The sequence below is a fragment of the Prunus avium genome, chromosome 5 (assembly GCF_965620075.1).
Source record: "Prunus avium chromosome 5, drPruAviu1.hap1.1, whole genome shotgun sequence".
Lineage (NCBI taxonomy): Eukaryota > Viridiplantae > Streptophyta > Magnoliopsida > Rosales > Rosaceae > Prunus > Prunus avium.
In genome coordinates, this window is record NC_142288.1 from 22,178,232 (window position 1) to 22,194,244 (window position 16,013).

Consider the following 16,013-nt stretch of genomic DNA (forward strand, 5'->3'; position numbering starts at 1 on the left):
TTGGTAGTTCTTGACTTTGATGTCTTTTTTTTTTCTTTAACTTCCTAAAACCACTTAAAAACATATTTCACAATCTTCTCTCCATGTGCTTTTAGTGGTTTGAGAGTGTTTTAGAAAAGAAAAGAAGAAGAAAAAAATGCATGCAATAGTCTAATTGAACCATTTTAGAGTGTAAGGATGGAGAGTTCCTTTCCATTTTCAGTTTAGAAATCAAACAAATTTTTGGTAAACAAAATTGAGATTCTTGCTCTGCTCAACAACTTGGCCGAAGTAGTACCTATTAATCTGTTGTATATTTAGTATTTTTAGCAGGTGCTTTTGTTGGATATGTAACGTCAACCCCATAAGGGAAGGTGATAATTAAGTTGGAAGCATTCCAAATTTATAAAAAGAACAGTATGTTTTCACTTTCTTAGAAATTTTACCAAACATTTCACCATCATTTTTTGCAAAATTGAGAGGAAGGGGGATGTTTGTTTGTTACTAATTTTAAGCAATTAACAATCTAATACTAATCATGCCAGTCCTCACTTTTGGGTGGTTGTGATAAATTAAATGAGGCCCTTTCCCTTAGTATACAATTGTAGGGGCTTTTTTGTTCCAACATCTATAGATGGGCTTGAGCTGCTATAAAAAGCAAATGGATGGAGTTGCCCCTATGCCTGAGTTCAAGAATTAGGCCCCAAGAGTGCTTCAAAAGGTTCGTGGAGCCTTAGGAAGCACTTTGATTTCTTTCACCAACAAAACAAACAGCTGTTTATAGATCAATATTTTGCCATAGCTTGAGAAGCTTGTGGCATGGGAGTTGAGCATTCATGAGTTTAGCATTAGAGTGAGAAAGCTTGGATTTCCCATGAGAAACAGAGGTTCAAAGCAAGGGGAGAGGGAAATTTGTGAAGATTTGTTGAGGGAAGAGAGGAAGAGATGAGGATGGAAGGATGGGTGGCTTGAGTAAATTTCCAGCCACTTGGCGAAAGCTTCGTCGCGCTCTTGGATGGTTTGCTAGAAGAGAAAAGGAGAAGATGGGAGAACAGGGCTTGAAATTGAAGGTTCCAGTAGTGAGTGAGGATGCTTGCTCTCTCTGGATGTGTTGTTTTGCTGGGTAGGAGATGCCCCCTTTTATAGGCTCTGGAAGCTCATTCTTCCCAAGAAACCCTAGCTGGTTCTCCCCAATTTTGTCAAGTCTTCTACCCCATTTCCCTTTACTTCCTTTGATTCAACCCCTTTTGGTGAAAATTCCTTAATCCATGCATGATGCACATTGGGATAGAGCATTTTGGGGTTCCAAGGTTTTCCTGCAGTTGGCCTCTGCAACACCTTCATATGGATGAGGCGCCCCTTACTTTTCTTCCTAGTTTTCCAACTAGAGCTTACAGAAGAAAGAAAAATGGGTAGGGACGTTGGTTCGAACGGTATTTCACCTCTAGGAGCCTGCGCACGTGGATTCCCTTTGGTTTTTGCGATGGCTTGTCTTTGACTTGGTCTTGATTTGGCTGAGGTATTTTCAAGGGCACTGGATATTTTACACGATGTTGGATATTTATAAGGTGCTGGGCTGGGCTATTTTCTAAGGTGTTGGGTCATTGGCGTTTTATTTCCAGCGGCTTGTAAGTTTGCCTTGGTTTCGTCAAGTTGTTGGAAGCAGCCTATCTAGGTAGATTTGCTTTGGTTTTGACAAGGTGCTAGATATGTTGACTGATGTGGGATATTTCCAAGTGTTGTAGGCCATTGGATATTTTCCTAAGGTATTGGGTTTTCTCTCTCATGCTTACCCATATGTTTGGGCTCAAGAAATGGACTTGAGTTTTGGTGCTCCCAAGCAGCCCAAAACTTCCACTCTTTAGACCATCAATGGGCCTCGTGAATACTCGTAACCATTCATACCACAATCCCCTCAGCAAGCCCCAGACATTCGTGTGGCTTGGTCCCACTTAAGCTTGTAGCGTGGCTTGGTTCCAAGATAAAGGCTTTCCGCTTGGCGTTGCATGTTATTTGGCGTGCTTGTACTCGAGCTTTGCCGTATTGTAATGGGCTATGGTCGGGCCAAATGGCATTTGACGGGATAATAAGCGTGGGTTCATAGAGCCAGTACATTTTATGGGCTTGTTACAACCTTTCTGCGTGGCGGGTTGCGTATTTTCTTGGCGTGGCACGTGGAACATAACTTGTGCAAGTGTACATGACAAACTCTTGCGTACCCCAGTCGGGCTTCTTCCCCAGTTAAGTGTTGTTCTGGGCTAGAAATATATTTGAGCCTAGCCTTGGATTTTTTGGGCCTCAACAACAATAAAGCTGAATAAGAAATGAATATTTTTTTTCCTCATTCATTCGTTTTGATTTAAACTAGGGGGTGGACATTCAAACCGAAAAATCGAGCCGAATTGGACCGAAAAAATCAAGTTGATCAAAAACCGAACCAGACCGATTTGGTCTAGTTATGGTTATGGTTTTTGAAGTGAAAAAACCAAACCGACTATGTATTTTTTAATATTTTTATAAAATATTTAAGCCCAATGCTAAATTTCTAAGCCCATAACTAATATTTTTCCACGCTCAACTCCAAATCACTTCTCTTTGCATGAAATTGGGCCATTTGTGAATTTTTAAGTCTTGAAAAATAAATTTTAGTTGAATTTTGTAAAAATAAAAAATAAAAAGATTCTTGTCCAAAACCGAAAAAACCGAAAACCAAACAGGTTTGTGGTTCAATTATATATATATTTTTCATCAAAATCAAACCGTATGAATAGTTTCGGTTCTAGTTTCGATTTGGATGAGAACCAGACCGAATTAGACCATGCCCACCCCTAGTTTAAACATAATTATTTCATTCTAACAAAGCAAAGTACATGAACCATTAAAAAAAACATCATATTTAGGTCCATACATAGTCAGATAGCATCTAACGTTCAATCTCGTGCTCATCTCCTCTTGGTCACCATCAATCCCAAAGACAAAGATCAAAAAAGAAAAATTGTGAGCTTTTCAGTGAGAGATCGATTCTTTTAGTGTTACAATATGAGAAAAGAGGGATGAGAGAAAACTGAAAATAATAGATTGAAGAGAGATTAGGATAATAGAGAATAATATGGTGGATTAAATAGAGAGCGTGTTCCATGGAGAAACTCGCAGTAGGAGAACCAAAGTCTTATGGAAAGAGGAAAGCGTGGGGAAGAGCTTCCGTCTTTCTTTTGGAAAGAGTAATCGTTTTTTTCTTATTTTATTTGAGTGTGTTTTTTTAATAAGTTGGATGCTTGGTATATATATATATATATATAACATATATAAAATTTGGGCCCCCCTAATTGAAGGCCCATGTCCATCGCCCTTCACTACCACACAAGGCCGGCCTTAATACTAATTTTTGAATCAATTGGCTACAAAAACCTGAGGTCTTGTATTCGAATCTCTCCTCCTCCAATATCTCTTTATTAAAAACAAAAGAAAGGTACAAACACAAAATGTTGTAGGGCTTATTAGGTTATGATTTTGAAGTTGTCCACGTCAACCTATGGCTTATTAGGCTCATGGCTTACAATCTAGTTCTTCTGGGCCCTTTTCTATTATGGGCCAAAATCTGTAATGGAATCATTTTGAATGGACTCGGAGCCACTATACCAGACGAGTTATGACCCAAAACAACTTAGTTCCATGGAGCTCTTTGCCTCTTCTATTTAAACCCATCACATACTCTCTCTCTATTTTTGGCATGAACCCATTTCACAATATTTCTCATCAAGGATTACAAGGTTGTTCATTCTGTGTTTGTGATATGTATATATATACATGTGTGTGTATATCATGTTGTATTGTGTTGTGCTACATGTCTAATAGTACACAAAATATCATACATTTATATATGAACATTTGTTGAGAAGATGTTTGCTTAAATGTCTAGCCCAGGTTGTTAACAAGCCAAACAATCTGTCAACATTTGTGCACTATTCTTATGCAACTGCATTTTGGGTATGTCAAAATATTCTCTGTTTCTTTACTTCAACATTTAAAAAAACAACACATATATCATGATTAGGTCATTCTATATGTAATTGAGTTATTCATTTTTTACATGAATCCAACAGATTTGTCTCATATATTTTTGCCTGTATGGATGGTGATCTTCCTCAGTCCCCATCATGTGGTTATCAACAAGGGATTCCGTCTTTTGTACATTTGGGACCCACTTCATACTTTTACCTGTTAATTATGTTGAGTAAAAATGTAGAGCTGTTTTTTATTTATTTATTTATTTTTTATAATTTTATAAAATTTATATATACAAAAAGTATAAAAAGTATAGGGAGAGATTGACTACTCTCACCACCAGTGGCATGGTAGACCCACAATCTCGAGATGGAAGGACTTACGCGTGGCACCTAACTGCCAATTGCCACCGATATGGATTTATGTAGGAAATTACAGATCGCGCACCAGCAAGAACTGCTGGGACTCAAACACTGGTGGGGTTACACATAGTGTAAGGACCCTACCAACTGAACCATCGTTGGGTACATGTAGAGGTCCTTTATTTCTCACTCTGTCACAACCAAACCTACTCCCTTTTGGCAGCTCTATCCTTTCCTAGGTCATCTCAAATTTCCATCAATATTTCATTACCTTATCTCAATTTGTTCATATGACTCTTGACTCAAAAGGGTTCCACAATTTGTAATTGATTGGACAAGCAGCTGTGTTGTTCATATACAACCCCATTATTGCAGTGAGGAAACTTAGAAGTATACAAGTTTAGGTGCCTGAATTTCAGAATATCATAGGTAGGTTTATATGTGAATATATTGTGTGGTATATATCTTGCTCAATTGCTCAAGTGGTTAAGGGATTTATTCTTGTATGAAGTACTAAGTTTGATTTCCTCCCCCCAATCTCAGTTGTATCGAAAAAGGTCTAAAGACAAAAACAGTTCCTTAATTAACGTCCAATCGGATCTTAAAAGCAAAGCAAGTTAATGGTTATGTGCTGTGTGGTGAGGCCAACATGTACGGATAATAATGTTGCTATGAATGGACATATGCACCTACTCCTTGCTTTGCAAATATTTCAATGGGAAACATGACAAATATCCAGGACCAAATAACCAAGGTTATCATTACTAGCGGCAGAAAATTTTCGAGTCATTTAGTCTTGTTAATAGATTCTCTAAGCAGAAAAAAAGAAAAAAGACATTAATATTTGAGGCGTAAGAATAAGATATTTGTAATATAAGTGGTCTCTGTGATGCTTTGATGTTCAATGGTCATTCTCTTTTTTCCAACACTTCGTCATTGACTCTGTAGTCAAGTACTGGAATTATTGTTCTCTCATGCAAAACTCTGCATGCCTCGATACTTATTTCTAGAGGTCACGAGTTTTCATTAATATATACACTCTCTGCACTTTTGTAATCTCGTAGTTTTTATTTTGAGTTTCGCATTTTACTCCGAACAATTGATGTCCAAAACTACCTAGAACAGATGACATGACTGATCGAATTAATGCAGCTTTAACAAGAATTACGTACATTATTCATGCTCGACTGCCTTTGAATGACTGGTTGACAATTATTATGTCACTTTGAGGGCCATAGTGGGTATCATATTTTGCTCCATCAACTCCCTGCAAAAGGGTTCAAACAAACAGCCACATGCACTCGATGGCTGACAAGACCTCAACACATTAATTCATGCCACTTCAACCTCTGCCAAGTTCCTAGGATCGAAACTACATAAGCAAAATTATATGATTACTACTTTAGATGTTAGTCTTTGTTTTGATCAATTAAGCAAACTACTGCTTTGGAGTCAATCAAGCGACGCCAATTAAGCATTATTTTAGGTCTTAAAATGATGTAGTTTAGGCAATTACGCCCAAGAATCCCATGAGCCTGTCTAGTTAATGACAATTAACATATTATGGATTACAGTGAATTTAAAACACATGATATATGCAAAGGACCCACTAGTGTAGTGGTTTGGAGTATTTACTCCCTCATGCAAGGTCATAAATTTAAGTCATAGCATCCGTACAGTGTGTAATATATATTTTCTCCTGCTTTGACAGTAGGTAACTTATTATATCACTTTTTTATAAGTACTATTTCAAAATAGGGTGCGATTAGATGCAGTTAGCCTAATCTTTAAGTCCATGACTGGATGCTGAAAGAGCTACAAGTATTTTATAATTGATTTCATGTTTAATCAATAAGAGGATAAAAATTGATAGTTTGTGGGCTAAGAATCTTATAACTTAAACAAGGGTTAGCAGAAACTAAGTCATTATAACTTTCTATCTAGTTCTGTAATCATATACCACTAGTTCTATATTATGGTTATTATCGCTTTAGAAGGATCAAGCTCACTTTAGTTTGACATTCAACCAACTTATTATAATTGTATCTTGTTGATGTCCAAAAATGAAACCAACTTAGAAGCGATATGTGCTCGGTAGTGTGGACTCTATGACAGGTATATAATGGAAAGCAAGAAGGAGTAGAACAACAGTAAAGCTTTAGGCATCGATGCGGTAACGGTTGAAGGCTTTCCAATGCTTAAGTTAGCTTAAGATGGAGTGAGAGTAATTGGACAAAGTAAAGATTCTAGTGCCAAGTTACATGCATTGGGGCAAGAGCCATATTTATAGACAAAAGAGGTGGAACACCTTGGGTTGTAGTTTCGATGTGGGATTGTGGACATGGCCTGAGGGGTTGCCACGTGTCGTAACATGAAAGTGACACAACATGTGCCTTCGTTGAGCCAGATCGACGGGTGAGGTTGCCTAAAGCTAATCCCTGCTGATGGTTGCTGTGACTCTGTGAGTTCCAGGGATTGGGCTGGGCCATGTGGGCCTTTACGTTACAGGCTACTCATTCCACATGTCCAATTGAGAGGATTCGATAATATATGGTTTGAACATGTCTACCTTGCAAATCAACTGTTTTAAAGTCAATGCTTTTTTTTTTCCTAAACAAAATATTAATTTTACTAATTACAGTAAGTTTTTTTTTTTTTTTTTTGGTTACATTGGAGTTCGAACGAGTTCAAAGTGGGGTACCATGGGGAGGTGGTGGTGGGAACCCATTGGCTAATTATAGGACATTGACACATTAACAAAATACATATCGTGACTACAAAGTGTTTTCTCAAGTTCGAATCTCCCACTCTCATTAATGTAAAAAATAAAAAATAAAATAAAATGCATACCGTGCACCGTGCATGCATAGTACTGCCTACCTACTACACAAATTTATAGAAATGTTATATTTAAGAGAGAAACTTTCATATATATATATATATATAATGGCTCAAATTTTGAACACAAATTTTGAACCATTAGATTTAAGCACTATTAATGGCTCAGATTAAATCTCACAACTAATTTATTATTATCTCTAAAATAATACATTATTCGAATTATTATTATTTTAATATAATAATTATGAATTGCACAGTATCCCAAATTCTACATCTCCCTTCCTCCATGCCTAGTGTTGGTAATCTCCTCCATAGCTTCGATGTGCCAAAAATCTCCATTTGCCTACTGCTAGTTATATGCAATTGACACTATATATTTTGACACGATTCATACCCAGATCGAAACAAAGAAATGCATATGAAGTTTGAGAAAATACCCAAGGGACATGGGATCGTGAGGATAAAAAAACACATAAACTTTTTCTCCACTCAGAATCAGAATGAATTTGGGGGACTTCCATGGGAGGGCAGGGTAATCATGCTCTTAGTTTCTTGAAATTTCATTGGGGATGATCACAATGAATCTCAATCAATTTCTTTTCCCCCTTTATCAGTAATCTCAATTTTATTTCAATATGTAATAAGTTAGCAACTAATTGACTAAGAGAAGCAGCAACCATGGCCCCTTTCTTTTTATTTTGGTTAACTGGAAATTCTCCATGTATATTAAAATCTAGAAATTTAGTCATATTCCCTATGCTTGATCCTTTTTCGTTTTTCTCAGCAAGGGGAAATAGAAGTTTTAATTTAGCATCACCAGGAAAAAAAAAACACAGAGATCAACCTTCCTCCACCTTACGTCAATCTTCCTTATTGGGTATTGATTTTGCTATATGGGTTGGGTTCATTGTTTCTTGTTATGGAGGAAAATGGTGTGTGGACTTTGATGTTATTTCAAAGGCAAAAAGAAGATTGAAGGGAGAAAAAATTGGAAAGTCATGAAAGAAGAAGAAGATGTCGTGAGAGAGAATGTTGATGTTTTTAGGAAGATGTGAAAACATAAATGAGGAGAGAGAAAATTGAATAGCAAAGTTAATTAAATTAAATTTTAATTAAAGAATTAGTTTGTTTAATCTCAGCCATTTATTGTAGTCTAATCTATTGATTCAAAATTTGTGTCAAAAATATGGTACTACGGATCTGCCCCTATATATATATATATCATGCAAAGAAGGCAGTATATCCATCGGATGCCCGTTTCTAGATTAAATTATATGCACCTCGAAATTAAAGGTGATTTTTATATATTACTATTCAGTAAAGAAAATAAAGACAAATTAGGTATTGTGCATCATCATCAACATCCGAAAAGTATTTGCACACACATTTCTCACATAATTTTATATATTGCTTATATATATAAATTAGGGTTCTCTTTGTTTCTCCTCTACCTAACAGCTTTTAAGATCGATCTTGAAATCAAGCAGCAGCAGCAGCCATGAGTAGAGGTGGGAGCTATGGTGGTGGACAAAGTTCATTGGGGTACTTGTTTGGCTCAGATGAGCAACAAAGCCCACCTCCGCCATCTAAGCCGATAACACCCCCTTACGGCATCGATAGCTTGGACACCGTCACTGAAAAGCCTCCAAGTATCCCTAACTCTGCTGAAAAAGAAAAGGCAGCAGTTTCCAATAACTATCACAGAGCTGAAGGCCAAAATTCTGGGAACTTCTTAACTGTAAGTTTTTCATATATTATATTAATTTACGTGCAAGATGTGTTTTATTAGGGAATTACCTGAGCTTACTTGTAATATATACCACATGATCTATATATATTTATTTCAGGATCGTCCAACAACAAAAGTTAATTCAGTTCCTGGTGGAGATTCCTCACTTGGGTACTTGTTTGGAGACAAGTGAAAAACTTCTGAATTTTTCTCACCTTCTCTACCTACATATATTTTAATGGCTAGATTATGTGGGTTTTGGACAAAACAAAAAATAAGAGGGGTTCATCAGTCCCTTAAGTGTGAGATTTGCAAGGTAGGTACCATTTTTTTCATTTTGTTTTCTTTTTTTCTTTGGGGGGGATGGGAAGACGAGGATCGATCTATCGATCAAGAACTGGGTGTGATGATAAACTCTCAATCCTGGCATCTATGTGAGCTTCCAAATTCGTAGATACAAGATTAGGTTATAGCCTGCTATATTTGAGTATCCTAAGTTTGTCATATAAATAAATCTATTTTGAGCTTATTTTGGTGTTTAAATTTTGATATGGTTCAATTATATATAGATGTAGCTTGGCCAAAACGGATCCGTTTTGGTTTCTTTGAACTTTGAACAAAGATACCTCTCTCCGACAACTAATATTATCGAATTGGTGCTTGCTTCGCTTTTCTTTTTCTTTTTCTTTTCCCTTGTTTATCATGTAGAAACTATAATTTTCTGATTTAAAGTATATAAGGATTCTCACCCTTACCAGTACATGAGTTCATGTTTTGGGTCTGCTCTCATGATTTGGTCTCTCTGTCTTTCTGTTGTACTAATAAAAAAATTTCCCTTGTTGGTTTGAATTCTCAGAATATATCTTCACATGTGTTATTATTATTCTTTTCATTTATGGCCATGGAATTAAATAAACAACAAATTCTTTAGTTTCCATCTGAGTTAAGTTCATCATTTTTTATGATTAATGATTTTTGCGAACAACTTCATGTGTAAATTGTGGTATATGTAGCTATTTAAAATCATAGATTCATAAAACTTGAACAAACTTAGTACTTTCCCTTCTTTTTTCATCCTCGAACTTTGTTTTGTGTGTTCTATAATGGAAATTAAGAGTTTGTGATGGGAACCAACTTTTCCTTATGTTGTGTTTAACTGAGTAGACATAAACCAACTCCAGTTTATACAAATATCATTTTGTTGAATCTTCATCAGCATTCATGCATCATCATTCATGCATCATCAAGAGAGAGAGAGAGAGAGAATGCAAATAGTAATTATGCTTAGTTATGCTAAATTATGCTTGACTCACGCACCTCAAGCTGAATATTACCTATATGCATGCTTATTATTGGCTAGTTATCTAGCTAAGTAGCTAGCTAGCCTTGTTGGTTGCAGAGGCGGCCCATGGGGTGTGCGAGATGTGCGACCGCACAGGGCCCCCAAAATTTAGGGGCCCCAAATTTTTCCGAGTCAACGCATTCAATTAATTGAGACATGAAAATAAAAATGAAATATTAAATATCTTTTCTCCCTCCCTCATTCACATGAGAATTCACTGAGCATTGAAATTGGAAAATCAATTTATCAGCTCTATGATTTGGAAGAGTGACTAAAGAAATTTTTCTGGGAAGCTCTTTCCGAAGGTGTTCCTCCAGTGTCAGAAAATTTTGTTTCTATATGGATTTTTTTTTCCTACTTGTATATGTAGGGCCTCGACATCCATATTTGCACAGGGCCTCCAAAATCAATGGACCGGCTCTGGTTGGTTGGTATGTGGGGCTATCATTTGGAGCACTCAACAACTAGCTCCTCAAATCCTGGATCCTGGTTTTCAGTGTTTTTATATTATAATAGTACTGTTATCTGCCTGACTAGAATATACAGCTTATGAAATTACAAAAAATTATTGGACAAGATATATAAGTGACAGGTGACAAACCAAGAGAGAGATGAAGGGCCATTTTTATGGACGTTCCATTAATTCCTACAAAATCTGGTTTTATATAGATGACTTGGATGGAGTTGCAAATCTTAGGCATCTAGAGTTTTTCTAGGTCAAAATTCTCATATCTGGACGTTATTATCATGCGGATGTTATGTATTTTGTATTATCCTTTCCTGCTTGTTTATAATGACATTCACACGATAATAACATGAGAGAATAATTATATTTATGGAGTGTTGCTCAGATATCTTATAGGCTAGCCTGCATGTGTGTGTGTATATATATTTGTATATATCTAGCTGTGTAAATACTTTGGCCCAACCTTGTCGTGCTCTCAATACAGATACAGAACGTACCATGCCAGGCAATAGCACAAAATAGGCTGTGCTAGAAAAAACTAGTTCATGCCTGACATGACCTATATTTAGTTTTTATTGTCTGAATAAAAAAGGCTCTTCAACGTTCAAATGCTCACCATTGCTCAAGCCAACAGCTCTGACTATACTCTTTAGCTACATATGATTTTCTTTGCTTTTTTTTTTTTTGGTCAATATTTTTTCTTTCTATAACAAATACTATGTGTTTTATCTTGCAATCTTCCATTCATCAAACAAAGTAGCTCAATTATTGCTAACCCAGACTAGCAACTACCTTAATAACTAACATCAATTTTATACACCAAATTGTACCATGATACGAGTAAAACAACTGCAAATATTTCAAACTTGGGTAAGGAGGTCAGGCTCCACTTGTCTCGTTATGGTGGGCCAACAGGCTTATTTGGGTTAACATTTTTGGTACAAAATTGAACTTACTTGACCTTGGATTTGTCAAAGTCTCTTCACAAAAAATTTGTGGGCATATGGCCAGGCTTTCTTGGGCTCAAACGGGTCGACTCGGGCTTTAGACATCCTAGTTCAAATCTAATTAACTGAATAATGGATTGGGTTGGACTAGGTTTCGCATTTCACTTTACCTCATGTTGTCAACTCCACTAAAAATGCTAACATGGCAGGGATATTTTCGTCTTTTCATCCTAGATGGATATTTTCCATCCAATATGAGAGGGTAACTTGGCAAATTGTGGAGCCCACCTCTATTCAAAGGCTAAAAAAATAGAAATATTAAGAGTATTGGTGCAAGGGGATTTAAACCATGACCACTAGAACAAGTTGCGTTTTTGTGTAATCTATGTACAACGATAGTATTTATTATACTCTTATAAGAATTTAAAAAATGTTATATTCTTCCTTTTCTAGCAGTCCACTTTCTATTTTTCTTTTTCTTTTCTTTTTCTTCTTTTAGTGTTTGGTCTTGCTTATTGTAAGCCCTTCTAATTCATACATGCTGATGCATCTCTTCTAATTCATCCAAAGCAGTGCTTTATTTGACTTACTTTGCGGTGTAAGTCTCAGATTTTCTTCCAAATATATAAAAAACCTCTTATGTGCATAAAATTAAAGCATCTAGTCTCTTGTCCTGAGCTGGAAGAGGGGTGGGGGATAGTTGGGTTGGTGTAATATGGGGTGGGATATCAGTTGGAGTTGTGTGATTTGGAGTTGTGTGGTTTGGGTTTGGTGGATGAATGTGCTAGAGGTGATTGGGTGGCTGTGGTTGGTAGTTGTGTGGTGGTGGGGTTTGTCTGAGGAGAGTGGCTGTGGGGATGGGGTGGGTTTCGTGGTCTAAGAGAGATGGGAGATGGGGATTGTTGGAGTGGGTTGATCTGGTAGGTGGGCTGAGGTGGCGGTGGGGGTGCAAGAAGGTGAAGAGGTGGCGGTGACATCGAAGTGGAGATGGCTGGTGAGGGTGGGTGTTCGGTTCATTTTTACACATGATTTTTCATGTTATTCACCCACTATTTTGAGTTAGTTCTTGACATTTTATAGCTTTTTACTTCTTTTTTGTGTTTTAATAGGTTTTACTTTGGTTTGTATGAAAATGAGCTAAAAGTGCATTATTTGATATAAATTCTGTTTTTGTTCATTTTCGTAGGTCAACTTCGTGGCCTTGGATCAGCATGTTCCGGTCCTTGGATGAGGTGATGATCTTCATAAGACTTGTTCCAATGGATGTTGACTACAACATATCCAAATTTGAGCTCCATTGGATAAGTATTGCCTATCCAACCAATCCAGCATGTTACCACAGCTCTGGAAATCCGAGTTGGCCAGTTTTCACCTCCACTTAGTGTGATCTTACTTCTACTTGTTACCATGCCTTTCGTAACAATATTTTACTTTAGTTAAGTGGAATTTTCTGAGAGTATATTTGTGAGGACAAAACTTCATCATGAGAGGAGACAAGAAAACAAAGGCAAAAGTGTGCCATGATGAAAAGGAGGAGAGAGAGGAGCATAGAGAGGAATCAATTGACTTTGGGGCAGCAGCTAGGCAACGGATCATTCATTCAGTTTTTATTACAATTTGCAGAGACTTTCTAAAAGTTGGGAGCTAGAGAGCTAGAGGAGGAAGACAAAGTCATCCAAGCAAGAAGTGGAAGAGATTTCCACCATTGAAGACCTTGAGCTTCCACCTTCACAAAAGCTGTAACTTCTTTCTAGTTTTATTTCGAATTTGTGTTTGAAATGATTATGAGGAACTAAACTCCATAGCTAGGGCTTAGGTTGAAGCCCTAAACATGAATACCTTATTGTTTTGATGCTTGAGTGTATGAATTTCTAGATATTGTTGATGAATTCCAATTCACCAAATTAATCTATCCTTGATGTATGTTCTTCTTTGATTGATCACCTTTGAAAGCATGCTTCTTGAGATTGTTGGGATTATGTGTATCCTCATGTTATCCTAAGCAATAAATGGATGAAGTAAGAATCATCCATGTGAATTGGTTTCTTGAATACCTAATGTAAACACCATGCTATTAGGATTCTTGTGATGTTCATATTCTCTTTGAACTTAATGGGTTCTCCTTGTAATTGAATCGAAGTACGAACCATACCTAGGTTCGGTTATGAGGAGGGCACAAGTATTGTAGCACGAACCATGCACTTTACGTATATTAGAGAGAATCAATGCGTCTTGAGCCACGACCCATGGTCTTGATTGCGAACATCTTCATCAACACGTTTAGAGTTCATCACTTGAGTATTCATGAACTTGGGTAGAATTGTTTAGGGTGGATTCCGAAACCCTAGTGTTTGTTACATTTTGATTTCACATCTTGATAATTCATCTCTTCCATTCTCATTTAAATTCGAAGTCCATTTACTTACATGCAATAGAAATAGATCACTTGAACCAAATCAAAACCCCCCCCAATGTGTGTGTGAGTTGCGTGTTTGACACGTTACGTGTCTTTGTTACTGAATTTTATTTCTTTCTGTAATTGTTTTGGACTTTTGGTCCGCGTTGTGTTCTTCCATTTTCTGTGCTGAATCCAACCGTATAAAGAACGTGAATTTTGGACGTACGGTTGGAAAGTTATAGGCAAAACACTGGACATAGGTCAAAACTGAAAAACAGAGAAAACGAATCTGCCCAAAAACGACCGGTCGCTTTTACCTGACGACCGGTCGCTTTTACCTGACGACCGGTCGCTTTTCAAGTCAAATTTTGAGTTTCGAATCTGCCCAAAAACGACCGGTCGCTTTTACCTGACGACCGGTCGCTTTAGCACTGTTCATAGGTGATAAATGGGTGATAAAAGGGTGATAGAAAATGCTGTTTGTGTTTTTGTTTAGTTTTCTTGTGTTGTTTCATTTCTTTTACACTTCTTTACTCATTTTTAGTTTCCATTTTGCATTTGTGCATTTGTGGTGTGTCAATTAAGTGTTCTTTACGTACTCAAATTAGAACTTATAGGAAGCCGACAAGTTCTTCGTGGGATCGACCCCGTACTTACATAATCTATACTTCAATAGATTCGTGCACTTGCGGGTATTTTTAATTGGTTGTTTGCACATTAATTTGTGTCCTCTTAGGAATGCAACAATTTTTGGCGCCGTTGCCGGGGAACTGGTACGGTTGCTTATATGTTTTGTTTGAGTATATTTAGAGTACTTAATTTTATTTTCATTTTTTTCTTTGTTTGTCATTTCATTTTATTTGAGTTTGTTTTTGTTTTCTTCTTATTGCAGGAACATTTTGCTTATGTCCCTTCTGAATTTGGATATTTCATTAGATTGCACTGTAGAAGATATCCAAGCTCAAGCTTTGAGAGAAAGGAACATCCAACTAGCTGTGTCTACTCCATTGCCTTTTTCACTCTCGCCATTTTCATCATCACCAAGCTCACCAAAAGTCGAGTCACCTCCACCTTCACCAATGGCGGCAGCAGCTGCAAATGTGGAACTTACTATGCAAGAATACTCTTCACCGCCAACAACTGGACAACCATCTTGCATAGTATATCCTGCAAGCACTTTGGAAAACTTTGAGTTGAGATCGGGCATGATACATATATTGCCTAAGTTCTTGGGAAATCCTGGAGAAAATCCTAATGCACATATCCTAGACTTCGAGGAAGTGTGTTCCACAATAAAGATCGAAGGCATGAGTAGTGATGAGATAAGAATGAGACTTTTCTCATTTAGTTTAAAGGATACAGCAAAGGAATGGCTTCACTATCTACCTCCAAATTCCATCACAACATGGACGGATCTTGCTTCAAAGTTCTTGCAACATTTTTTCCCAGCACAAAGGACAAATGAACTCCGAAGTCAGATTACAGGAATTCTGCAAAGGCCGGGAGAAAGCTTCCAGGATTATTGGGACCGTTTCAAGAAGCTTCTAATCACTTGTCCGCATCATAACATACAAGCTTGGCTTCTAATGCAACACTTCTATGAAGGACTTTTTGAAGCGGACCAAAATAATGTGAATGCAGCTGCAGGAGGAACTATAATGACCAAGACTCCAACAGAATTGCGAGCAATATTTGATCTTGTTGCTGCAAATGCTCGCCAATATAATTCAAGGCAAAGACCAGTCAGAAAAGGGGAATCCTATGATGTAAGTACCCTTTCTAGTATGGAAGCTCAGATTGCAAACCTAACCAACATGGTGAAGAAATTGGCACCGGGATCATCCAAGGTTTGTGCATTTTGCTCCACAATTGGTCATGACACTGAAGATTGTCCCTTGGCACATGAGGAAGCAAATGCAGTGGGCTCATTTCAGAGAAATCAGT

General features: G+C 37.1%; 1 protein-coding gene and 1 non-coding gene across 2 annotated transcripts; one reads left to right on the forward strand and one right to left on the reverse strand.

Annotated features, from left to right (window-relative positions):
• Positions 1 to 8,583: 8,583 nt before the first annotated feature.
• LOC110762527 (protein SPIRAL1-like 5) lies at positions 8,584 to 9,445 on the forward strand. The gene is made up of 2 exons (XM_021965179.2): positions 8,584 to 8,925; positions 9,035 to 9,445. The coding sequence occupies exons 1-2, from the start codon at positions 8,686 to 8,688 to the stop codon at positions 9,107 to 9,109; spliced, it is 315 nt and encodes a 104-aa protein (XP_021820871.1). The 5' UTR covers positions 8,584 to 8,685; the 3' UTR covers positions 9,110 to 9,445.
• Positions 9,446 to 15,532: 6,087 nt separating this feature from the next.
• Positions 15,533 to 15,639, reverse strand: LOC148294510 (small nucleolar RNA R71). The gene has a single exon (XR_015836154.1). It is a non-coding gene; the product is annotated as a small nucleolar RNA R71 (small nucleolar RNA).
• Between the last annotated feature and the right edge of the window lie 374 nt (positions 15,640 to 16,013).

Bases quoted from the DNA above. Each gene is read 5' to 3' on its own strand.
- LOC110762527 (XM_021965179.2), top strand. From the start codon at position 8,686: ATGAGTAGAGGTGGGAGCTATGGTGGTGGACAAAGTTCATTGGGGTAC. The intron at 8,926-9,034 runs GTAAGTTTTTCA...TATTTATTTCAG, and splicing joins ATTCTGGGAACTTCTTAACT to GATCGTCCAACAACAAAAGT.